The sequence below is a fragment of the Acipenser ruthenus genome, chromosome 22 (genome assembly GCF_902713425.1).
Source record: "Acipenser ruthenus chromosome 22, fAciRut3.2 maternal haplotype, whole genome shotgun sequence".
Taxonomy (NCBI): Eukaryota; Metazoa; Chordata; class Actinopteri; order Acipenseriformes; family Acipenseridae; genus Acipenser; species Acipenser ruthenus.
In genome coordinates, this window is record NC_081210.1 from 26,052,581 (window position 1) to 26,078,847 (window position 26,267).

General features: G+C 37.5%; 1 protein-coding gene across 1 annotated transcript in view; it reads left to right on the top strand.

The window, feature by feature from the left end:
• The first annotated feature begins 1,622 nt into the window (after positions 1-1,622).
• LOC117973680 (serine/threonine-protein kinase 10-like) overlaps positions 1,623-26,267 on the top strand; it is a 37,602-nt gene continuing 12,957 nt past the window's right edge. Inside the window, exons 1-8 of the mRNA XM_034926727.2 lie at positions 1,623-2,124; positions 10,792-10,956; positions 19,100-19,148; positions 19,605-19,754; positions 21,490-21,562; positions 22,845-23,039; positions 23,429-23,510; positions 24,590-24,724. Coding sequence (XP_034782618.2) covers positions 1,969-2,124; positions 10,792-10,956; positions 19,100-19,148; positions 19,605-19,754; positions 21,490-21,562; positions 22,845-23,039; positions 23,429-23,510; positions 24,590-24,724 — 1,005 coding nt within the window. The 5' untranslated portion in view covers positions 1,623-1,968. The remainder of the gene's footprint in view (positions 2,125-10,791; positions 10,957-19,099; positions 19,149-19,604; positions 19,755-21,489; positions 21,563-22,844; positions 23,040-23,428; positions 23,511-24,589; positions 24,725-26,267) is intronic.

The window sequence follows — 26,267 nt, forward strand, 5'->3', positions numbered from 1 at the left end:
ACCGTTTCACAATATAATTTCATTTATTATATTCTATTTTTTATATTTATTTTATAAATAAAAAGCAACAGCTTTGGAAAAATATTTTGTCTGAATATTGCCTCTGTTTGATATTCCCCAAGATTGCAGAATCAAAAAGTTTAGCTTTCAAGAACACAATACGATGAATAAATAAATAGAATTGTTTCAATGCAGATATGTCAGATATGTAGTCAGAGATGTAGTTTGTGGAGCGATGATGCCAAACGGGTTTGTGTTTCCCATTTCTTAACAGGAACTTGTCTTTTACACGGATGACTGCGCAGAATTAAACCGTAAAGCGACTATCCCCACTTGAGGTATCAAGCACGCCATCGCCAGTCTTGAACTGCAGAAGGCGGCATGGTTTTTTTTTTCATGTAGATGTTTACAGTATATTTAACAGCAATACAGACCTATTCCATGCAATTTCAAGATACTTTACTTTGTTTGTTTTAAATCCTTACTTTAGAGATGTTATCTGAACTTTTGAACTATTTTCCAAAATGTTTATTTTACAATAAAAATGTCTTGTATCTTATGACACGCTGTATTAAACTGACTCTATAAAACTGTATACAACACTTGCTGATTATCTTGGTTAACAGATTTCACTAATTCAGTTGCCAAGTGCCATTTTCAGCTATTTGGGGATGTAGTTTCTGCAACATTTTCTTTGTAATCAACAGAAATCGGGTTTTATTTTTTACTTTAATGACAGTATTTCTGGCATCTAGAACTGTTACTGTAATCACCAGGTTTACCTTGGTTTCAAAAAGTGGGAATTATCAAGTACGAGAATTGATAGCTTAATTTTTATTTTCTGAAAACACTGTGTTCAACTTCAGTATTTCATGGGAAAGGCTACTCATGACAGAATTAGGTTTCTGTGTGTAGTTTTTCTAGTGCTGATTCTTTAGCTTATAACTTGATCCTGACAGATATTTTGTATGTCTGTAGTATAACTCGTCCTCATTCTCCTAATCTATTTGTAATGTCAGGAGTTTCTTGGTGTAGAGTACTGTACAAGTAGTGTTGCTATACGAAGTAAAGACAGCAGGTGGCAATAGTGGGCAATTGATTTTTCCTAGTGTGCCGCATTTATGTAGTGCATGAAAAGTTAACATAAAACAATCTTGAGTACCCGCCTTTCATATAAATAGTTTTCCTACAGAAAAAACTGATGAACGTATATATTTTAATGCAGTTTTTTTTCAACAGCTTATCTATTCAATAAGCACAAGCAAACGTGCCGCATACATTAAACTCTGTTGATAAATAGCACATTAGAATAATTCATAGATCAGGCGCACACATAACAAAACATATCTTGCAAAAACATTTCAATTGCATTAAGAAAGCGCACGCTAACAGCATACATGCTTCACTTCCTATGCCTATTTTAAAATCATCACACGCCCTTTAGTCCTGTCAAACTTCACACGCATCCTGCCAGGTTGGTAAATGTAGTTTTTCTAACCCACAGAACCTTCAGTGAACTATTATAAACCACATGTAAAATAAACTACAACTACCAAGAGCGCTACGTTTTCAAAGAAGGCGGGGCTTGTTTTACAGCAACAATATTATGCTCAGAGCAACACCAGTCATTTGAGCGTTAGCAGGTGGGGAGTTTGTTAATGGTTTGTGCTACTGATGTGAACTATAGCAGTTTATGCTTGGTTTATTATTATTATATATATATAAAAAAAGGCTAAATACTTTCTTTATGTGAAATGCTGAAATAAAAACAGTTTAACCCATTAGGGCGTGGTCTTAAAGTTTGCCAGGGAGTTTAAATTCAGTCGCTATTTTTCTTTTCTGGTTTTAATGACATGGTTAATGTAGTTTGTAGTGGATGAAGCCAATTGAAACAAGGTAGTTTTCAATGTGAATATTTTCATTCAACACGTTTTTTCTTCACATTTTAATTGTGTGATTCAACGCAACATGGCTTTTGCAAAATTCAGCAAAATCTTACGACTTTCCACTTTTGAGAAAAGGAAAACAAAACAGTATGAACATGTACAGAGGGATTTGAACCCCAACGATATCTGGGAAATTATCGGAGAATTGGGGGACGGAGCTTTTGGCAAAGTTTACAAGGTGAGATTATTATTATTATTATTATTATTATTATTATTATTATTATTATTATTATTAATTCAATGTCATACTGTATTTGCAGCACTTAGCTACTGTAACAGGCTAGGGTGACACAATGAAACGTTTGGATATTGCTGGAGTTTCATACACGCCTGGGTTTGGCTTTTAATACGGTATGTGCTTTCAAAAACATTTTGGCAGGGGAATTCAGGCTCATGTGTTGGCAATATCGACAAAAACCGATGCATGTCACACCAGGAAATCGGTGGCACATCGGATTATAACCAAGTTATGTAAAGAAAAGTGTCGTTAAATCACTGACAAGAGTCTCTTAAAGGATGTACAGTTTTATTTTTAAACGCACATATCAAGCAGCAGCACGTTTGTTTTTGTTAAAGGCGCTCTAATTACACAGCAATAGGAAGTTGGACATTGGAAAATGACTACACTCTAGATTTGGAACCTATTAATGTGTGATTGAATGTAAAGCCAGCGGTTTACATTCATTTTGCAGGCATCCTATTTCCTAGTGAACAGGTTCTCTCCGATGTCCACAACAAACGCAAAAGCTACAGTAGAAATGTCACTGAAGGCCTGTGGTTGCTGAGCTGAGCTCTTGTGGTCATACTGGAGTCATTCAAATAATTATTCAGGGCAGGGTTGGGGCACATTTGAATAAACATTGTGTGAGACCTTTCTCTACAGAAACAAACAAACAAAAAAAAAAAATCAAACCTGTGTTTCTAATTCTCATTTTTGCTCACTAGCAGTTGCTGGAATTTTCACTTCTGTCAAAATGGAAAGAACACACATTGACAGATGAAGGAGCTGTCTTACAAAGTATGAAGTTACTAATAGCTCTAAAGCTCCTACAGCAGGCTGCCCAAAATGACTGGCCCCTTTTAGATATACCATCTTCACTTTGTGTCAGTGTGTCAGTAACATTAGTCCTGTCTGTTTTGCATTGCTTCTGCTCCCACACTAACACTCTTCCTAATGTTTAATCAGCACCTGGACAAGTGCAACAGGTCATACGTCAAGAAACACAGAGGGCCAAGTGAAAGGGGCTTATTAGTAAAACATCACAAGCACTGAGCTGTGCCAGAGCAGTGCACTGGGAAGTAGATGTTTGGTGGCAAGGCTGCAGTGTGTAGGCGTTAACTTACACTATTTGATAGTAAACACCTAACACCTTCATCTTAACCCTTTTTCATGCCTGTGCCAGTGGCAGTTATTTTCCACGTCCCGGCACTAAAAATATTAGCACTTTGGGGAGAAAAAATGGAGTGTTGGAACACTAGTATTGTTTAATACATTTACTAACTTGGGAGGATTCGCTGAACATTTGACAAGACGTAGGGGGGTGTGAAGAGACAGAGCACCTGCTGATTTTTAAATCCTTTTTTTAGTTAAATCAGTTCCTGTGCTCGTGAATTTAACTGGCACTTTTTCCTACTGAGCTTTAATGTCTGGCTGGTAAATTTGGCCATGTGTTCATGCAGACAGACCTTGGTTCATAATCCTCAGCGTACCTTACTTAAAACAGCAACATATGACGCCTCTAAAGAAAGGCCATTTATGCTTAATGTAGTAAAATAACCCTATCAGACCACAGTTTAAAGAACCAGGTCATTCATCCTCCCCCACCACTCCCCCCATCCTGTTTCCATACGTTGTTTTCAGAGCTTCATGTTCAACTATCAAAATATAAGCGTCCCATATGTTTAAACCTTATTCATGTTGAGCAGCATTAATTAAATATTAGAGGATTAAATATCACATGTTAAACAGCATTCAAATATCACAGGAATACAATATTACATGTTAAACAGCATTCAAATATCACAGGAATACAATATTACATGTTAAACAGCATTCAAATATCACAGGAATACAATATTACATGTTAAACAGCGTTAAATAAATACTACAGAATAGACTGGATTGTCTTGTTCATCGGTTTATGTTTTTGCAGAGTGATCTCAGATGTTAGGTGATCCGTTATTTAAACAACCTACAGTTAGTTGATGAAAACAAAAGGTTGTGTTTTTCATTTATGGTGGCTGTGTTACATATTCTGGGAATGTAATATTTTGTTGAGTGTTATAGTGTAGAAGATTTACAGTTTTTTTGTGTGGGTGTTTTTGATGAAACACTACTGGATACTTTCTTTTGAAAAAGAAACTAGCGAAGTACCTGTGACATAGTTTACTCTTATTAACTAGCCTTTAAAACCAGCTTTGACGAAATCTCTGTGGCCCAGGCACACCAGTGCCTCGTGATAAGTTCGCTTGACAGAGGGTGTGGGCAGGATGTCCCTGCTCTCAAGTATTCTGTGACATTGTACATAATTCACTGTTTAGGGAAACCTCCCACTTAAAGCTGTAACTTAAAAGGCACAAGTTTAAATGTGCAGTTTCCTGTCAGGATGCTGTTGTTGTAGTGAAGTCACTGGACTGTAACTTAGAATAACAGTTTGAAGTTGAAGACACAGCACATTTTTTCTTTATAGCTAATATGCTAAATGCGAGTTTCTGTAAGTGGGTCACAACTGAGGCTTAAAAAGTAATCGTCTCGAGTTTTATGACTGTGGTAATAAAACTTGTAGTATTTTTTGGGCAGTGTAGAATTAGTTAAGTTTTAAATTTGACTATTTCGATGTTCAAACCTATAATTTTAATGATTCTATGGTTACTGTAAGCAGGATGTTGACGTTGGGTGTTCTCATTATCGTAATGTCAAAAGAACTGCATTGCACTGTAGTATTCTTTTTGTAACATGGGAGAATTGCACACGTATGGTAAAGGCTACAGTAAGTATATAGTAAGGGACAGAAAGAGAATTTTAAATTGAATTAGGCCTAACAGGCAACTGCATCAGCTTGGTCATGTTTGGCAGTGATAGGGTGTCTAAGATACTTGGGAAAGGTAGTACTGGAACTGAGACCCCAGCAGCCACTGAATATTGGAAATCTTCTTGCAACACAGCCCTCTCACTAAAACTGGCCTGCGTGTGAGCTGAGACTTAAGCCTCTTGTCACTTTAATTGGCACTGGCAAGCAAAACTTGTCTGTTTATTTTATACAGGCAAAATAAAGTTATTTTGGACCTGTGTGTTTTTTATTTTTTCAGTGTTATGCAAAATCAAAATTACATTACAATATAGTGTAGGCATACATCAGTAGAGCAGTGCGTTTAGAGCATTCGAGCACTTTCACCCAAATTTACAAGTGCTTCTTCAGGTCAAGGGCATGGACCCCTTCCTGAATGGAACTCTCTTGAATGCTGTGGTTTTTAGTGAAGTAGTTCAGTAAGCAAGAAAGCAAATTATACTTTGACCTAAAAAACATTGATAAAGACAGAGAACTGGGTGGAGCCATAAAGCCATGAAATTATTTTTGTTGGTTTTTTTTGCCCAAAATTCCTGTCATTTTTAACCACTCTAGATACATTGTATTACTGTAACCGTCTTGTGTCATTCAATGTTGGCTGTGGGTAACCCATTTATGATAGAGTTTTTTGGACACCGTTTTAATTCCCAAAGGAAAATAAATAATTCTGCTGTGGTAGGAAGTTTATAATTTTGCAATGCCCTTATCAAGATAAAGGATCACGCGTCCAGGGTTCCAGTATTTGCCAAAGAAAGCAGTATTAGTGAATGTGCAGTTACAATAGTTTCTACATTGTCTGGAGTGCCAACCCTGCTCTTTTTATGCAGAATACATATACTGATTCAGTCAGTAAAGTGGTTGCATAGCAGAAGAATGGAACACCAGCTATGTCATAGATTTCTGTTTAATTCAAAATGCTGGTTAATGTTCTCTGATGTAGTACTGTACATACTGCAGTTGCGAAGGGTGAACAAGACATGGCAAATATGTGTTCAAGATGTGTTGGCAGCAACAGAATTCAGAGCAGATTCTATTGGACAAGGTAGATACTTACTGGAAGAGGGGAGAGGTTGTGGTTTATAAACAACCTCAGCTTGTCCCTGCCTGTTTAACAGTGATCTTTATTTTAAACAATGTTTTATTTGATTGGGGTCCATAATGTTGTCAAGGACGAGCATTAGACGCTGCAGAGCAAACAAGTTGAAATACACGATTATACAGTCACAGAGTTAGGCAAACATCTTACTGTATTACCTGTTGAAGTAATACTACTACAATACAAATAGTAATAATCATAATAGTATGCCACTATCTCCTGCTTTCCAGGGATGAACAATTAAGCATTTGAGCCCGAAGGAGCGGGCTTAATCGTGTGGTAATGCCTGCCTTGTGCAGCTACATGCCGAGCTGAAGGCGAGTGCATTAACATAACAAGAAGGGCATTACCACACGATTAAGCCTGCTTCTGAGGGCTGAAATGCTATTAGAATGTGGATTGATTTGGAACGGTGAATAAACAAAGTTTGAATACTAACATTTGGGATTTAAGCCTGTCTGATTGACCAATCAGGTTACAGGAAATCTCCTTTCCATAATCTAATGTACTGTAGTATCCACTGGCTATGTCAACCTGTCTCCAATATCCATATTGTGGACTAGTTTCCTCCCAGAATTAGGAGAGGAATCCTAAATCAATAACACCTGAAACTTCATTGTTTTGCATTCTGTTGACTTTAAATCTAGACTAGGAAGTATTGAGAGGTTAATTGTATAATTAGATTTACTTGAACATGAACAGTAACAGGCAGCTGTTGCTAGGCAGCATGGACTCAGAGTTGTTTTTAATTCTTCTAGAGTGTCTTCCCATGTAAACAGAATTGATTGATTATTATGCCATTTACTGTACGTTGGGCATTATGAACTCCCCAAAGCTAAACTACAAACAAGAAAACGTGGTTAGCAACAAAAACGTTGAAGTGCTGTTATTGATATGTTTGGTTTTATGATTTGATGGTTAAAAAAAAAAAAAACTGCAAGTAGTATTTTGTATTATCTGTATAAATATAGTACAAACAGAAATAATCCAGAACCTCTTTAAATGGCTACAGAATGCAACAGTCCAAATGAGTTTCATTCGCAGGTTCCAAAGCATATTAGTAATAAAAAAAAAGACTTCAATCAAAAGACCATTGACTGTCCACATCACACATGGGTGGAGAAACACACTCTAGAGATCTGAGCAGCTATATCACCGAGGAACTGATTCAGCAGTATGAGTAATTGCAAAATGGTACATGTTCTGTCATGAAGTTTTATACACCCTCCTCGTTCTTTACAAAACTGCTTTTGTCCTTTGTTAGGTTTGTTGATCGATCGTTACAGAAGCTGAGATTTAGAATTGAACTACTTTGTGTGTTTTCAGGACTACTTTGAAGGAAACATTCTGCAAGCCTGTTCATCTCTGTATGTTATATTTATGATATAGTGCATTTAAGGCTTCAAACAGAATGGAGGAGTGAGTTACAGTCTTAAAGAAGGACGTTGTTAGGATTAGGTGCGTGTTGCATTATATGTTTCTTAGAATATCAGAAATATTATTGGCCTAGAGGTAATATATATATTTTTTTTAATCAGACTTACACCAAGTATATGAAAGCACCCCAGTTATAATTATGCCAGGTCACAGGTCAGCTGGTAAGAACATCATTGAGACCCCTCTGCTTCTTCCTGTGAGTGTTTGAGGAGCACAGAGAAGAGGCACAACATCTTTGTGAGTTCAATGATTTGGTACTGTATAAAACAATTGATGGTCCTCTTGGATAGTCCATAGTGTTTGTCATCCTTAATTTAAACACACAACCATAATAGATATGAGAGCCTGAAATGTAAAACAGCATGAGTGAGAGGAAGCATTACCACACAGACAGCAGTGAGAGGGTTTTTCCGAAGCACACTCCCACACATAAACGTAAATACAAGATAAAAGGAGACTATATATCTAGACAAATAAAGCAATTCACTTTTGTTTTTTGTTTTTTAAACACATTTACAAGAAATACAGCCTAATGTACTGCATATCTGTCTGGGATTGTGTTGTGATTTAGTTTTATTAAAGCTTATACTGTGTGTGAAGTCCTGTCTGTGTCCTTGTGAATTTTAGATGAGGAAGCCAGTCTGTCCGTGTTCGGCTTATTGCAGATACGGTAACAATGTCCTTCTTACAGTCCACAGCCTGGAGCTCAGATGTCTGGCTCAATTATTCTGCTGTGATTACAAACATTTCCCCATCTTTTGGGTTTATGTTGTTACCACCCTGAATTTGTACTTTTAGGTTAAGTATTAAAACATGGGACTACTCTATGTACAATAGAACAACTTATAGTATAACAAGGCGGTTTCTTAAAAAGGGATGGTGTGAGTCTCCGACCCTGTGAAGATTCTTCAAACTCGGCCGTTCGCAATAAAATGTACCCTTTTCAATTCCCTCTGTCTTCAGTCCTCAAAAGATTCTGGTACTGAAGGCTCTTGTGGAGTTGTGTGTCCTTGGGGAGTGTGTGTTTCCATTCACCTCGCACTATATGAAATCAACATACTGAAGGGGCTTAAGTATGTGTGTGTGTGTGTATATGTGTGTATATATATATATATATATATATATATATATATATATATATATACTTAAAGCCCCTTCAATCTATTTTTATTTATTTTTTTATCCTCATAACTGGAAGAAATTTACTACAGAAATTGGGTGTGGAACTTCCTGTTAAACTATGAAAAAAGCAACTATAAGTAAAGCAGCTGTTTGTTGTGTGCTTTTTTGGCCGTGGCCCAGGACACTTTTTTTATTATTTGTGTACTGTGCTTAAAATGTTGCTAACCCTAATATCATCAGCAGGTTTGAAACATGTAAGTTAGGTGGTTTAAACCTGTCCAAGTACAGAAGCATGTATCCTTGCTACATGCTGTATTCTTTTTAAAGGGATATGTTACAGTAAGTGGGTGGCTGATAAAGATGTTATTTCCTTTATACCACACCCAAGTGAAACCACCACAAATACAAAGCTCTGTTACTACTTTTTTTGGGTGTCAGAAGGGCAAGATTTTGATGTCTCTTGATTCAGTTACAGTACTTGTACTGGGGTTTTCTAATGACATAATTGTGACATAGTAATGTATAGTTTATACTACTGCCTTCAGTGTTTCACACCTCTCAGCAAAAACGCTGAGTTTTCTCACTTGGTTCAATGTCAGGGAAGCAGAGGTAATCCAGGTAAGCATTGTGAGTGAGCACACCTTCAGCTCTGTTCAGCAGCCACGCCTGACTGGCTGGTTGAAAACAGCAAGTGGAGCATTCTGTTATCGGATAGTCCTTGAAAAAATACTGATTCTGTTGCAACGTAGAAAATTGAGGCTCCCCCATTAAACATGCGAACAAAGATGGGTTGAGTTTAATCTTTTTATGTGTAATGTTTCTTAATTGTGTAATCCAAATGCACACCTAGACTCACTGTTAAAACATTAGTGCACAGGTATACTGTATGCATATGCTGATGCTAATGTTTTATGTCTTACCAAAAGGTTGTTTTGAGTGTTTTAAACTATTTTTCTGTTTTGTTAAACCCTGTGGGCATAAAGCTGGCGAATACAGTGTACTGTCTATCTTTTGTAATCAATACATACCATGCAGGCAGTTGAATTTCAAGTTTTTCCAGGACTCTCAATGTCTTTAGGTGTCAAGCTGCTGTTTATCGGAGTACAGCCCTGGTATTCTCACTGTGCATGTACTGCATACTCATACTAACAATGCAGACCTTTCACACACTGAGGCTCTGCCCATGTCTCCACAATATGTGCAGGTACTGGGGGTTCTAGAAGATGAGCTGTTGCTTGCAGTACAGTACAGTTCACAGCATGGCCCCACCTCCCAAGCAGTGTAACTCCTGTATAGGGATGTTCACATACCTCCCTTTCTCCTTCTTTTCTCTCGCCGTTGTTGTACCCTTTAGCCGTAGTGTATACTGTACACATCTAAACAATTGCTTATTCAATTGTGATAGAACTTGCTAAGGACCTTCTTGAGCATGTCTTATGAGAGTACAGTATCAGAATCTGAGGCTTCAAGGAAGTTCCCTGTCTGTCTGCCCGTCCGTCAGTAACACTTGTGTATTATGTAGAGAACCACAAATTATATTGCTATGAAAGCTGCTTATGACATTCTTTAGCGCAGGTTATTTAGAACAGCAGAATGTGTGGATGTTACGTTTCTGTTTTGATATGTATTCAGTGGATGTAGTGTGGGCCAGTGGTTAAAGTCCAGGGCTTGTAACCAGAAGGTCACTGGTTCAAATCCCTCCTCTGCCACTGACTCGCTGTGTGACCCTGAGCAAGTCACTTCACCTCCTTGTGCTCCATCCTGCGGATAAGGTGTTATGTCCTATTGTAAGTGACTCTGCATATAATGCACAGTTCACATCCTACCTCTGTAAAGCTCTTTGTGATGGTGGTCCACTATGAAAGGCGCTATATAAAAAATAAAGATATTATTATTACTGTGCTGTAGATCATGGTGGTTTGCTTTTTCGCAACGCTAATACAGTAGTTCTAATTATAGAGCTATTGGTTAAGTCTGTCATCACTGACGTACTTGTTGAATTATTTACCTTTCCTGAAGCAGGCAATGTTTGATGTGAGATTGGGAACTTGTTAGGAGGATAAGAAACACAACATTTAATAAAGTGATCTGTGTGTTAATGAATGAATATTTTGTGTTGCAGGCTAAAAACAAGGAGACTGGTGTGCTGGCTGCTGCAAAAGTGATAGAGACGAAGAGTGAAGAAGAACTGGAGGATTACATGGTGGAAATAGACATCCTGGCATCCTGTGACCACCAGTACATCGTCAAACTACTGGATGCCTTTTACTTTGAAAACCAGCTGTGGGTAAGACAACGCTACGGGTGCTTTCACACCAGACAGACAGTTTTATAGCACTCTTTTTTCATATTGTAGCAATCTTTATTTGGAGCAAACTGAGTTTTGACCTGCAGCCTTAAACTCAGTCCTTCAGTGTCTTTCAGTCAGCAGCTGAAAGATGAATTAAGATTCATTTCTGTTAAGGCTGCCCTGTGAATTGGTTGTAAACGCTGCATTGAACTGAAAAGTCAGCATCTGGTTTAACAGGCAAATCCACCAAAACATGTAATAAAACAATAATGAAGGAGTATGCTGTAGGGTTATTTTTTGGATTCAAAAGGTTTCTAAATAAAGCCTGGAATAACGAAATTCAGCTGAAGATAGCTGTAGATAGCCTCATTTCCTTTATCTGGGCAAGGCCAGTACTAATTTGGCACAGATTAATTCTTGCTGTCTATACACAGAACCTTTTCTAATAACCCAGGAAAGGGACGCATAGAATTTACTCACTCATTGTGTGTTTATATGACCATTATTTAATTCTTGTAATTCATAACCTTTTGCTGCAGTGTAACTGCTTAGCTTTGAGAATGGGTGGCGGCAGGATGTTAACAAACTGGAAACTAAACAAGTTCACTTTTACTTAATGTGACTCTACAAACTAGATTAGATTAGATTAAGCATATTTTATATTAAATAAACAATGAGAGTAAAGTAGAACCATGGCTGTCAGCATAGTTACCATTTTCATTTGGCAGTTCCAGACATTTTGGGTGTGACGTCTCTAGGAGCGATTATCATTGATCCCTCTTAAGCCAGTTTACAGAAAACTCACAGGCTTGGTACATTTCAGTTTTAAAATAAACTGAATAGAATATAAATGGTTGAACCTGGCATTGGTAGTCTTGTTAGTCTTCAAGACGTATCATCTTGGGTAAGTTTCACTCAGTGGAAACATCTGATTTCTTGTAGCAGCCAATGGGAGGGCATCCAAAAAATGTTTGATTCCCATTGATTGCTTGAAAGGAATCCATGCTTCCTGGATGAGCAATTTACTTTTCAAAAATCCAATATATTGTTTTCGATTTGGTTATTGCTCCATGTACTGTAGTTTTGGAGAGACACTCACTTTATTCATGTCTAAGATGGACAGAATTAGTTTAAACTACTAAATGAACATAGGGAATGCCAAGGATACAGTGTAGAAACCATACAGTGCGTTTTGAAATGTCAATGTGGTGACAGGTACAGCAGTAGTCATAGAAACTGCAGGCAGGTTAAACTAGTCTACCACAGTTTTCTGTGTTTATGCCAGCTTGTAACTAACACAGGAAAGCAAAGCTTCAGTTCTTTCAAATCCTCTCATCTATACCAGCAGGGGCGGCACATTCTTGAACCCACGGACAGCATGAAGGGCTCGTTTGTTTCAAACATGAAAAAAGATATTCAGACTTTATGTGTGCATATTATTCCAGAAACAATCCTGCATCGCAACATGTCATACACACTATTTTACTGCCCGTGTCTGAATATCTCTGCTGTGGAATTAACTCTTTTTGTGCTGGAAGATTTGAGTATTGAGACCTTCTCTTTGCACACAAAACAGCTGTGTAAATAAGACTTCCAGAAGCTTTATAGCTATTTTGAACAAACCTTGTTTAAATTGAGGGTTGAATATGTTTGAGCAAAAGCTTGTTGACAGGATGTGGGATATGGGCACTACTAGAAGTGCTGTATTGTGGTATTGCTATTCTGCACCACTGTACGTATACGTACACTACTGTCCATTGAGGTTTACTGCATCTTGATGCAGGCTTTTCTGCAAAAGTGGTTTCATTAGTAGACTTTAAAATAGTAATGTAATTTGTACTTGGGACCTTTTGGTGCTAGCTGATGCCAATTGTGTAGTAGTAAGGTTATATAGTCTTACATCAGATAGTTTTACACGTTCTGGAACAGCCCAAGCAATTGGAATTGAACAATCTCACACATTAAATAAATTTATTCCAAGATACAGGTTCTTAAGGGTTTTGAAATATCTTGTGAGCAGAACTGCCTCCACCTGTTTTAAGAATTCCTGCAGTTGTTATGTTGATCATGGGAGAATAATAGGAGGCTGTGTGGTCCAGTGGTTAAAGAAAAGGGCTTGTAACCAGGAGGTCCCCGGTTCAAATCCCAGATCTCACTCACTGACTCTCTGTGTGCTGTGTGACCCTGAGCAAGTCACTTAATCTCCTTGTGCTCTCTCATTCAGATGAGATGTTGCTGTAAGTGACTCTGCAGCTGATGCATAGTTTACACACCCTAGTCTCTGTAAGTCGCCTTGGATAAAGGCACCTACGTAGGGGCTCCCAAGTGACACATCCAGTAAAAGGCGCTCCACGTGGAGTGCAGGATGCGCCCTATAGCCTGGAGATCGCAGGTTCGAATCCAGGCTATGTCATTGCTGACCGTGACCGGGAGTTCCCATTGGCCGAGCACCACCCGGGTAGGGAGGGCTTAGGTCGGCAAGGCAATCTACGGTTCACTGCTCACCAGCGACCCCTGTGGCTGATAGGGCGCCTGCGGGTCTGCAGTAGACCCATTCAGATCTGTGTTGTTCTCTGGCACGATAGGTCTGGTGGCTTCGCTGTGGGTCCGTAGTGCGAAAAATGATGGATTGGCAGGAACACGTTTCAGAGGACGGTGTTTTAGCCTCCGTTTCCTGAGTTGCCGGGGGGTTGCAGCGGTGAACCGGGATAAAAATAATAATTGGGCATTCCAAACTGGGGAGAAAACCAGGGTAAAAAAAAAAAATAAAAATTAAAAAATGACAAATTTATAAAAAAAAATAAAAAAGGCACCTGCTATAATAATAATAATAATAATAATAATAATAATAATAATAATACTAATAATAATAATACAAAGGCAGAGCAAATTGTGCGGGGGTTATATTTCCTCTGACCCTGATTTAATGTAATGTGTTCAGAAAGCCATAAAGCTTCAAAAAAGTCAGCTATATTTACAAGACTAGACTGAACATGTAAATAATTAGTTCATTTATTATTGAGAGAGCCTTTTGTACAGCAGAAACAAAGGGAGTTAAAGAACAAAGTTAGAACATAAGCTGTATTGAATGAATGAAGAATACCTCTTCCGCAGTGAAGGTTTGATCCCTTTGTTGTTTTTTTCCATGGGGTCTTAACATGTTTACTGTTCATTAATTACAGCAGACCCTGGTTGTGTTCACTTTATATGCACTTATTCCCAGTTACCAGGTAAGATTTCATTTAAATTGCGTTAAACAGCAGCATGTGTTTTCACCATTTAAATATATCCAGCAAGCTGAAGATCAACCAGAAATGCATTAAGCCATTCAATAATGGCTCTAATTCTGTTAATAATAATAATAATAATAATAATAATAATAATAATAATAATAATAATAATAATATTATTTACATAAAGAAAAGAAAGGTACAATTAACTCATCATGAAATATAATATTTCCTTCTAACAATGTGAAACTGATCTAGATATTGTGATCAGCACATAAGGGTTCCTCATTTTGCGTGAGGACTGTAAAAAGACCAGATATGTCCACTACCATTCATAACATTAATACATTTCAAGAAAAGCCGTTCAGCTGTTTTAGAATCTGTGTTGCACTTAGATAACCTTTTGCTGGACACACCTATTTGTACTATATTATTATCTTGGGGGGTAACAAGGAAACAATCTTAATTCGGGAATCTCTGTTTTTAAAACTAGTTTTAATGTCCGGTTTTAGACACACAATGCATTCTCTTTCATGACTCAATTTGGAGTGGAATGCTGTTTTAACAAGTATGTCAGGTGCAGCCTTATGACTCCGACATTATGAATATACGAGCTTGGCTACCTTAGCAAGGTAAAATATGATCCTTGGCAAGCGTGGATCCTGTTTTAGGGAGGGGCAATCAGAGTTAAAATGTAACAACTTGCTTCACAGCTCCAAACATGTGAAATGTATACATATCTATAAAATAATTGTAGACAGGCACTTGTGTTTTGTATAACGAATAGATATATTATTGTGACACTGTGATTAATAATAATCGTAATGTTGCTTAGGGATGAGCCATTGCTGGATTTATTAAACCAGGAATCACCTTGATTGTAGCAGCCACCTGTTTCTAGGGGTAATCCTAGGAAAACTAGAGACAGGTGAATGATGTAATTCAGGGCGATTTCACTGGTGCTGTAAAGTGCTCTAATAAAATCCAGTTTGTCTAGTGTCTTTCCCTGCAGGTTATTCAGAATAAGCCCTTACTGCAGCATTGTCTTGTTAAAAAAACAGCTGCGTCGAGTTTCATGTTCCTAATGAAACTGACATCTCCTGTGTTTATCCCATTCATTCAGTCTTGTGTTTACATTGCTGAACCTCTGCCAAGTCTACACTGGTATTTACTGTAAAATGTAGTCCCATGAACGTTACTAGCCGCAGTCTGGACCGAAAAAATGCAGTTCTGTATACCAGCATCAAGTTCAAAGTTTAGGCTTGGAATGTATTTCTTTGATTTGGAACATTGTACATACCTGATGTGATTAGCCATTGCTCACTGGGGTTTATCTCAAGTATTTACAGGAGTCCAGCTAATCTCTAACAGTCCTTAACATTAAATACCATTTTATGATTGAACAGGTTCGTGTCCTTCCCTACTGCATATATTAACGCTCTGTTGTGTACCTTGCTATTGTTAAATATGTAAGGTTATCTATGATTACAGCAATCTTTGTAAAATAACACACACCCTGTGTGAAACACATGACTGAGCTTCTCTGCATACCTTTTATAATGTACACCTCGTTTATGGACTCTTGTTAACCCACACCTCTTCCACACTACCCTTAAAAACAACGATACTATGACCCTAGCACACTGTTATGTAACATGCAATCCCTGCAAGACTAAGGCTGAATAAGTTTTGAATGAGTACCCTTTTTGAACTTTTCATTCTCAACATGATTCGGAACTAAAACAAAAAAAAAAAGCAGGAAACAAGAAAAAACATTCTTTTGGAGAGAAAACTTCTTGCGTGTCAGTTTTTTAACCCTTATTGAGGTATTTCATTTATTTCTGGAGCAATGCGTTGAATGCTAAATAAAAAGTGCAACAACATATATTAATCACAGGAGTATGCACAACCTGTTCACAGATATACTAGGAAAAAAATAATAATATTGCACCGCATGGCATGGTTACATTGCATGAAAGCAGAGCAGATTAACCTGGCTGCTATTAAACCACTACCACAAGAATATGCAAATCATAAGGGCCATGAAGTCTGTGCAGTGTTGTGCTATTGCTGCTTTCCAGGATGCAAGCCATTGTGGCTTCACATGCGGGTTACAGCTGTAGACCTACTGTCACATTTCCTTATGGCACAAGCTACCAACCATACAACAATTTCCCCCTTAGTCTACTGTTGCTACCTGCCTAGTTGCATTGCCCCGTAGTGCATAGTTTCCTCCTACTCTGTATAAAAGCACATATAACTTACTGAAACTGCCATTTTAAAAAGGTCTTGGGGAGTTTAAATAAAAAACAATGCCAAGTCCCTGTACCTCTATCCCATTCAGCTCTAATACTATGGGGGTAGGGGGTCTGTTCCAGCATGCAGACATCAGTTAAACAGCACAGAGGCACACTGTTTCCAGGCAGTCTCAGGTCCTGCCCTTTAAACCCTTTGTTGATTTTAATTTGATTGACACTAAAACTTTTAAGAGAACTTTTTAACCAATGGGAGGGGGGTGGTGAGGTGCATAAATCTCCTAATGTAAATTTCAATGCAACACAAATACACAACCCCAAGGTAACGTCAGCATTGTCTAATATGTGGTGAAGGTTTAGATTTATTGTATTTATCAACAACATGTTTTGCTGTACTGACAGCGGCCTGGCTATTTATGACTATTTTGTGGGAACCACTTCATGAAGTGACGCATGCTAGATATAGATCACAGTGACCAACTGTTTCAAGATACTGACAGCTCATGTGTGAAACCCAGGAGATCATTTGTGTTAATATCCTCCCTTATCTTGTCTTCATTAGACCAGGACAGCAATTCTTGCTTGTATCATATATCCAGTAACTTTAATATATTGATATGTACATGCATGCAGCTTCATGTTGCTATTCCACATGTGTAAATGTTTGTACAAGTTTAAACTTCTGAGATATTCAACCAGAGATTGACACTGTTGGGAATAACTACTGTATCTATGCGTCTGGATACGTCTAAAACTTGTGACTGTAAATGCACTGAATTTAGAGATGTTCCTAGATACAGCACCAGCTGAAATACAGCAAAACCTTAAGTAGCATTATCCTGCTTGGTTTATTTTTACCATCTGCGTCTTATAAATAGTACTAGGAGAATACACATTGGTATTAGACTCCCTTCTGCTATGACCTGTAGGCTAAAGGATTAAATACTATTTGAGAGCACGTACAGTAACATGGCTTGTTTGAATAAAAAAAACAAAAAAACAATGTGTAGTATTGGCCAGACCTCTACACAATGCAGGTCTGAACATGTCTATCCTGCAATCTGTGAAGGCATCTGTACTTCTAAAAGGGGTGCAGACTGCTACAACTGGACTATTGTTTTGATTATTGTTAATTTTTTACTTTCAAGAAACACCCTCGTTTAGGACTGTTTGTGATTACATGTAAAACCTGAGAGTTAACATAATCACTTGGCAGCTTCTCTCACAAGCCTACCCCCCCCCCCCCATTAACAATTTCCATACAGTTTAATCTCCCACTAAATAATTTACAGTGAAAAGTAAAAACAGTTTGGAACTAAAATGGGCTATTTCGGGAGCTGAATGTGTCTGCCCTAGACATTCTTCAGTGTGAATATATCAAGTACAGTACAGACATTGCATGCATACAAGCAACCAAACCGCTCGACACCTCACAGTAATCTAATTAAGAAGGCTTTGGGCTTCTGCATTGGAGTGACTTTACGGCTTTCACAGTATGCTTAAACAGCCATGTCTTTCACTTTCACATTTGTTATTAAGAACTGGAAAAAACATCCAAGAGTGGTAGCGTGAAGACAAAATATTTACTTATCGCAACACCAGGAATGCTTCTGTATTTTAACTAATTTTATATTCAGTTTTGTTCAGTTTCTGAGTTTAACAGCAGATGTGCACAGTGTGAGTTTGATGTTTTTAGTTCCGTTTTCCTCAGAAGAAATTTACTGTAGCTTTTAAATGTCTGTCTTTTTTTTTTTCTAAAAGTGCTTGCACTATGAACATGGACAGTCACAGGGTTGAAACTAGAAATGGTCTGTATTGTTGCTAGTAACTCAAGGTGAGGGTGTGGGTGCATATCTGACATTCCAGCTGAAGATATGGTGACATGTCACATGTTTTCTGCTTGTGCAAAGGGTCATAAAAATCAAACCATCTCTATAAAATGTGATTACCGCATTGTATTGTTTTGTTTTCCATAGAAACGTAAACCATAATTGAATACACCTTTCCCTGTGTTATTATTATTATTATTATTATTATTATTATTATTATTATTATTATTATTATTATTATTATTATTTATTTCTTAGCAGACACCCTCATCCAGGGCGACTTACAATTGTTACAAGATATCACATTATTTTTACACACAATTACCCATTTATACAGTTGGGTTTTTACTGGAGCAATCTAGGTAAAGTACCTTGCTCAAGGGTACAGCAGCAGTGCCCCCACCTGGGATTGAACCCACGACCCTCCGGTCAAGAGTCCTGAGCCCTAACTACTACTCCACACTGCTGCCCATAAGTGTTGCCAAACTTAATAAGATTCACCTGTAGCTTTAGACTGTATTTTCACTTGTGCAACCATCAAAGAACCTAATCGTTGTTGACAGATTAGCCCTTGCTTTCAACCAAAGCTTCCGGGGGTAGTTTTCATTCTAGACATTTAAGTAATAACTAGTAACACAATGAAATTTTAATCTCTTAAATGTATCTAAATGGTGGTCGATCTTTGTAATGGTTTGATGGGACCCTGCCTGGTGTTTTACATCTTTCTAGACAGAAATGCATTACATCAAGTCGCGCACTGTTACAAAACCTTGGTACTCAAATTTGAATGAAATCAACCCCAATAAATCTGTGTTTATTTCTATAGATCATGATTGAATTCTGCCCTGGAGGAGCAGTGGATGCCACAATGCTGGGTAAGAAACGTATTTTGATTTTCTTTTCTTTTTTTATTGTATAACTATAATAGTTACTGTATAACATTATGATCAATGTGGATGTAATCCCTAATATCTGAAGCTTTACCTGCTGAAAACTGTGACACGATTGTACACATTTACGGACAAATATGTTTATAGTTTATGTTTATATTTTCTAATTTACAAATACAAATCGTACAAAATAATTTCTAACTTTGCAAGTGGATTTTGCCTCGTCCTAATACACAACACTGTTTAGTTACTTTAGCAGCAGCTGATATTCCTGCATTTAGACATCTAGTCAAAACGATTGTTTCTTTTCTGTAACTGCTACTCTACATATTGAAACTTCAGACTTGTAGTCAACTTAAGAGACATTTTAAATGTATAAAGACTTCTGCGACTTTACATAAGGAAATAGTGCTTTTGTTTTTTTTTTCTAATTTTCTGCAGAGCTCGACAGGGGGCTGACTGAACCCCAGATTAAGGTTATTTGTCGTCAGATGTTAGAAGCTTTGGTCTACCTCCACAGCATGAAAATCATTCACCGTGACTTAAAGGCTGGAAACATACTTCTGACACAGGATGGAGACATTAAACTTGGTGAGAGCTGATGTACCTCAGATCGTTTATAAAAATGTGCCTTTTGAATACCCAGCAGGACCCTAAAATGAACTTTTAAAAGGAAAGTATTCATTAAAAGAATATCTAAATGCATTTCTTATACAGTTGTTTCATTCTCTTGGCATCACACGTGCATATATTTGGTCATGTACACATTTCTTTATAAAAGCAAATTGCCTGATATTTTGTATCATCTTTTAAAAGAGTTTTATCTTTTGGTCTTTCAAAGTCTTAAATGAAAACAGGCCTCATTGTGCTTCATATAATAGCTTAAAGAAATGCTAACCAGAGTGGTTGATGGAAAGAAGAATATACATGAATAAAGTAAATCTCTCCTGGCAGGAAGCTGCCAATGTATTAAAAATGTCCTTTCAACAGTGTATTCCATTGCAGTCAAATGCATTCAAATGTGTCCTGAATTTGAACTATGGTAGAAGAAAATGCTTTTTTTTTTTCTTTTCAGTAGTTTGCTCAAGATGAAATGGCTAAGTTAAAAGGAGTACCTCCAAAAACTACGATTTAGGCCTACATTTTTAACACCAGATAAAAGTAACCCATCCCCTCAGACTACTTAATTGAGGATTTGATGTTCAGATTCTCATTTCTGTACCCGTAAATACTGAAGTAAATAAAATAAAATGAAGTTAAAATGACTAATTTGAAGAGCTGCTGTTGTTCAGGAATGCATTCTTTAGTCAGTTGGGTAGCTGTGTGTTCTGTGTGAGTCATGCTCCAACAGTTTTTTCTTGTTCGCTTTTACCACCCCAAAAAATAGAAGACTGTTATAAATGTTCTGTGCAGAGTTTGGCAATAAAGGAAAACCACAAGTAGTGTAAGATCAGGGTGGTTCAGCTTTGGCCTTCCAGTAAAGAGATAGACGGGGTTTTGGAATTCACTCGCATGACCTTCAGATTAAACTGATGAGGAAATTCATTATTCTGAACCAATCATGTTGCTTCATTATTTTTGATTATCTCATCCATTGTACTTATTTTATCATTAATGCGGTAATCGCACTCTTCGATGCCGTAAACCCTTAAATGTATGAATGCTCTTGTCATCAAATTGTGTATTGTAAACCAAGACATTAACAAGGTATAACTTGAATTGGAGCAGTGATAGTTGCATACGTTGGAGCCATATTAAGTGATCTTGTAAAATACAGGTCTAGTTTACAGAAAATAACACATTTCGAGTATTTTCCAGAAGATTTTGTTCCTTCTCTCATTGAGGATATCAATCAAGCGCACATTCCCATTCTATCTGTGTTCTGTCTGCTTCACCCTTGTTGCCAGCATTCCATTTAGTACCCCAGGGTTTATTGTTGACAAAATCCTGCTTGGAATTAATGCTTCTTATTTTCAATAGCAAGTTCTTCTAAGACTAACACAAAAAAAATTCCAGCTCTACAAAAAGCAGTGTTTGGCTCCGTAAGGATTCTGTGTTTTTTGCATGACTAGTCAGGTGGACTTGGAGGCAGCCTGTATGGATATCTCCAGGGCTAGAAACTGGTGTGAGTTGAATGCTTTCTTTAAATTGAATAATACATAAAACAAAAAGACGTTGGAGACGTTCAGAGCCACTGGCTACAGAATTTGGCATTAGCCCAGGTAAAGGGGTATTGTGAGGCAGGGGTCAGTAGAGAAAAACAAAATAGCTGCCTTGGGCCCCAGATTGAATTGTTAATCTGTTCTATATTATTTATAATTGACAGCGGATTTCGGGGTGTCTGCAAAGAACACCAAAACTCTGCAGAGAAGAGACTCCTTCATTGGAACCCCTTACTGGTGAGTACTGTGCAAGATAGGCAACAGCCCCTCCTTAAGATATCACAGACCAAAAAAGGTAGTAATAGGTCAATTTGTTTAATGTAGCGTCACTACTCTAAATCCATACACAATTCTACATTTCAATAGCACCACGTCTCTCTTCAGTTGCTTTATGAAAATGCCACATGCCTTCTCTTCATTTCAGACTTCAATCACTTTGGCAATCCATAAATACCCTAACATAGTCTGGAATGTAAATGTCATTGCTGTCAGTCTGTGAGGACGTACAGGACATTGAACCTTGTCTAAATTGGAACTTTACAATGTGCAGGTTAATCATTGACCAATGGAATTAGTGGTCATTACCACTATCTGCACCACCCTTGAAACTAATATCTCTATAACATGTAACGGTACGGAAAATACTGTAGAGAAACTGTTTGTGAAGCATGGCTACAGCTTTTCAGATTTTGATCTGACTAGCTGCATTCTATTACAGTATTGATTTTCTCAGTCATATGTCATAGCATGATGATAGTGCAGTCTGTGAGAAACCGCTCCACACTCAACACAGCAGAACAGTTAACCTGTCCTGGTCTTGGGTATGCCTGTATTATTTTTCTATTACCTTTTTTCCCCACCCTGAATCTATTTAATCTGTTATAGTTGCTTTTGCAAAGTTACTTGGTGATGAAAGAGTTCTTTTGAAGTTGAGCAAAAGCCCTTAATGAATAACGTGTATATACAGAAATCATAAAGTCCATTGCAGGTGGTTCCCATATGAACATCTTTCAGAACTGTAAAACGGTGTCTGTTTTAAATAAAACATCACACCGGAGTGTACATGGTATTGTCTTATGACATTTTCAAATACAGGAATGTAATTTAATTTGCCAGTACTGTCCAGTGTAGGTCTTTTTATTTTTTTGTACAATGCAATACATTTTTTTTTGTAATTTGCAGCTGGGAAGATTAAGATCTGAAGAACTGAATCCAGGTTTCCTGGGCCCTCTCTGTTCATAACATATTATATTCTCTTTAACTGGGGTTGTAAAGGGTTGCAGCTGGATTACAGCATTTTGAAGCCACTCTCCTCCTTTCTGCTCAAATACAGAAGATCTAATGATCATGAATTTATCTGACAGTATTGCAGACCTGGAAAGTTATCCCACCATTTGTCAACTTAAAGCCTTCAAACTGGGCTGACAGTAAAATATATTTTTTTGATATGTGTGTTTCAAATAAATACAAACCTGACTCCAGTCTGGGTAACGCATAGAAATGTGCTGTTTGTTTCAAGGATGGCTCCAGAGGTAGTGATGTGCGAGACCATGAAGGACACCCCATATGATTACAAGGCTGATATCTGGTCTCTGGGAATCACCCTGATAGAGATGGCACAGATTGAGCCCCCGCATCACGAGCTGAACCCAATGAGGGTCCTGTTGAAGATCGCTAAATCAGATCCACCCTCTCTTGACGTGCCCTCAAAGTGGTAAGCTCTAGGAACCAAACCGAATGGGGACTTGAAAAAAGGAAATGAACACAAGTTCACTTGGAGTATCGAACATATCCTCTGTACATAGCAAGGAAACGGAAGAGAAAATGATTGAAAACAAAAATGTAAAAGTGGAGTCGCCTTTAGTAGTAGCTTACCGAGTTTATATTTTGATAACGTGTAAAGGAAAGGAAAGGGTTTTTGCTTTTTGAGATCAAGTTATGTAAAATCAACAAAATAAATATCTTAAGCCCTTAAGCATAGTTATAAGAACTTTGCTGGTGCCGTCTAACAGATTAACCTTGGAATACAATGTGCCATTAAAGTCTCTTGAATTTGTTATGTTTCCCCCCGTTGAGTTTACTGCCAATGATTATGTATTAAAGGACACCAGAGTTTAAGGATTTCCTTAAGAAGTCATTGGATAAGAACCCAGAGAACCGGCCAAGTGCAATGCAGCTACTGGAGGTAACGCAGCTTCAAAAGCCAGCTTTGATCATTATTTTCTCTTAAACAGTCTGTTATCACTTGATATTTTCCCATTTTTAGAACGGTTTCAAGTATCATCAGGATGTGATCTGCTTATCACATCAATCCTTCCTTTTATAATTACAGACCCGATTTGGGTATGTATAAACTGGCCACATTAGTAAAGAAGAAGGTGTCTGTTCCTCATGTCAAATTATCCTGCTGAAGTACAGTAATTAACTTCAAATGATATGGAATAGTAAAGACCAAACCTACTCTAAGGTAAACGAATCCTGTTTTGTGGGTACATCTGTTTGTCTCATCAGTATACTGATGTCAAGGTCACATTCTGTTTGCACATTCTGTTCTCTTTCCTGTGGGCTCAGTATTGAAAGATAAAGAACAAGTCTTTTAAATTGCATGCATGCTGTTCATCCTCCTGAGCAAAGCTGTAATTTGCCATTATGTTAGTCAGCGTTGTTCTGTAAGCTGTTTTATATAATGTTTTTATAGAACTGTTTTATTGAATACAAAGATAGATCTTATTTGCAATATAATGTGAATACTAGCTATTGAAAGCATAGAACAAACCGTGTATTTTTGCTGAGCTGGAAAGCAAGCTTTTGGTAGAATGCCAAAAGTTGAATTGCTGTAAGTGATAGTAGAATTACGGAAATACTGCAGGCAGCATGCAGGGAAAAATCCCTACTGAGGAAGCTTTGTGGATTCCAACAGGATTTCCTGAAGGAAGCTGTTTGTACAGGATCAGGAGAGATTTGCAGCTTGTGTAATTTAAATGAACAGCCTTTTATATGAAGCAAACTACCACATAGCGTACCTCATAGAACCACCATGTTTAATTAAATTGACAATAACAAAATGCAGTTGATTATCTTTTTAATAATACATGATGGATACTGATAATAAAACACTTTTCACTCCAATAAGCAGAGGATCCTATTTCACATTTCAAAAGTCATATTCTAAGCTAATTGGCAGTCCGCTCGTTATGGTAAACCGTGTATGAATTTCACGGACAGTACCACTTTTTAATTTTTTTTTTTCTTTGGCCCTGGCAGCACCCCTTTGTTTGCAAAGTCAACTCAAACAAGCCGGTGAGGGAGCTGGTTGCCGAGGCAAAGGCTGAAGTGATGGAGGAAATAGAGGACAACAGGGAGGAAGGAGAAGACGATGATGCAGCAGAAGTGACAGCTGTAAGTCTTCAACGTCTTGTTTTCATTTCTTAGAAACTGAAGACCTGTAAACCCTTTAACACTTCCAATCTGACACTTATTTATTTATGTTTTATTGTTGTTGGCTTTAAAGAAAAGTGTTATCTTGTTTATGTAAAATGTCTTTTATACCCTGATAACATACCACCAACACATGAACGGAACTGGAAAAGGGAAGGGAGATTTTTTATATTCCAGGTATACAATACAGGGATTTCATAGTTAAGGTCCATTTACTCCAAAAGAGTGTGGTACATACTATAGTGCAAATGTATGTAAAACAGTCTTATGCAGCCATGTGCATGGAAATAGTTGCTGCTTTTTATTGTTGTTGAATTCAAACAAATATGAGCCAATGGAAAGTGTCAGTGTAGTGGTGCTGTAAACATCTGGGAGTCTTTTGTGTTTTACAATGCATGTTTTGTTTGGTGTGTTTCCATCCCTTCTGCCTGCTTTTAGACCTGTCTTAATCAGTTACAGAGTAGGTGCAGATTCAGTAGAGAAGTGAGTGGAAATGCAGCTGGTCTAAAGTAATCCAGCAGTGTTTACACTAGCAGGCCAGTCACACCTGTATGGCCATCAGCACAATAAAATGAAGTTATAAAATCTCCTCTAGCCCAAGACCTATATTTGGACTAGTCTTGTGCCATCTGCAGTCTGATCCATAGGTTTTTATGTGCACATTTTGCACATGGTGGTTTTGAAAGGCTGGTATAGAGAAGAGGTTATCTTCTACAGCTAGTTTTAGTTTTTGTTTTGCTTCCAATGAAAATGAACAGGACTGATTTCAAAGTGAAATGAGAAGTTAAAAATTCAGTGTAAATCAGAGGCAGGGTTAAATTTTTATAAAAACAAATGCAATAGTTTTAGGCCATTGAAATGATTAACACAATGCTTGTGAAGCAAGTCATGTATGTGTTTCTTATTATTTACTGTACTTCCTTGCCTGGAACAACACATGTGATGTTAATAGCTTTTCATCATACCAGACAGTCCATGATCGAAACGTTTGGCAAAAAGGGCCTAAAAGGGTTTCTGCTTACTCTATAGAATATGAATGGCTGTATAGATAATATAGAGACCGTTCTGACTGCAGAAATACAGAAGTATGTTTGTCAAGATTCAGTAGCATTAGGTTTTAGTTGGTAGATTTCTGGACTCCTTCCCGGGGTCATTCGGGTGAGAATTAGAGCCCAGGCTGACATTTTGAACAGTTGCAGCTTTGTGTCCTGTTAGAGGTTTCTTTTCTGAGTTCTGTGCTTTGGCAGCACTGTCCATCTTTACTGTAGACTGAGATGCTGGTATGTTCATACTCATAAAAGCCTAAAATATAACATTTGGTTCTTATCTGTGAACTGCTATGTAATAATATATAGTTAAACACTTGCCTGTCATGCATGTAATTATAGTTTATACACTTGCTGCAAGGCAAAATTGTATAGAATAACAATTTTATTATTTTAATTGTTATAATTCTAATAGTACAATCTTTACATTTTTACTATCACGTTATTGAACACTTGAA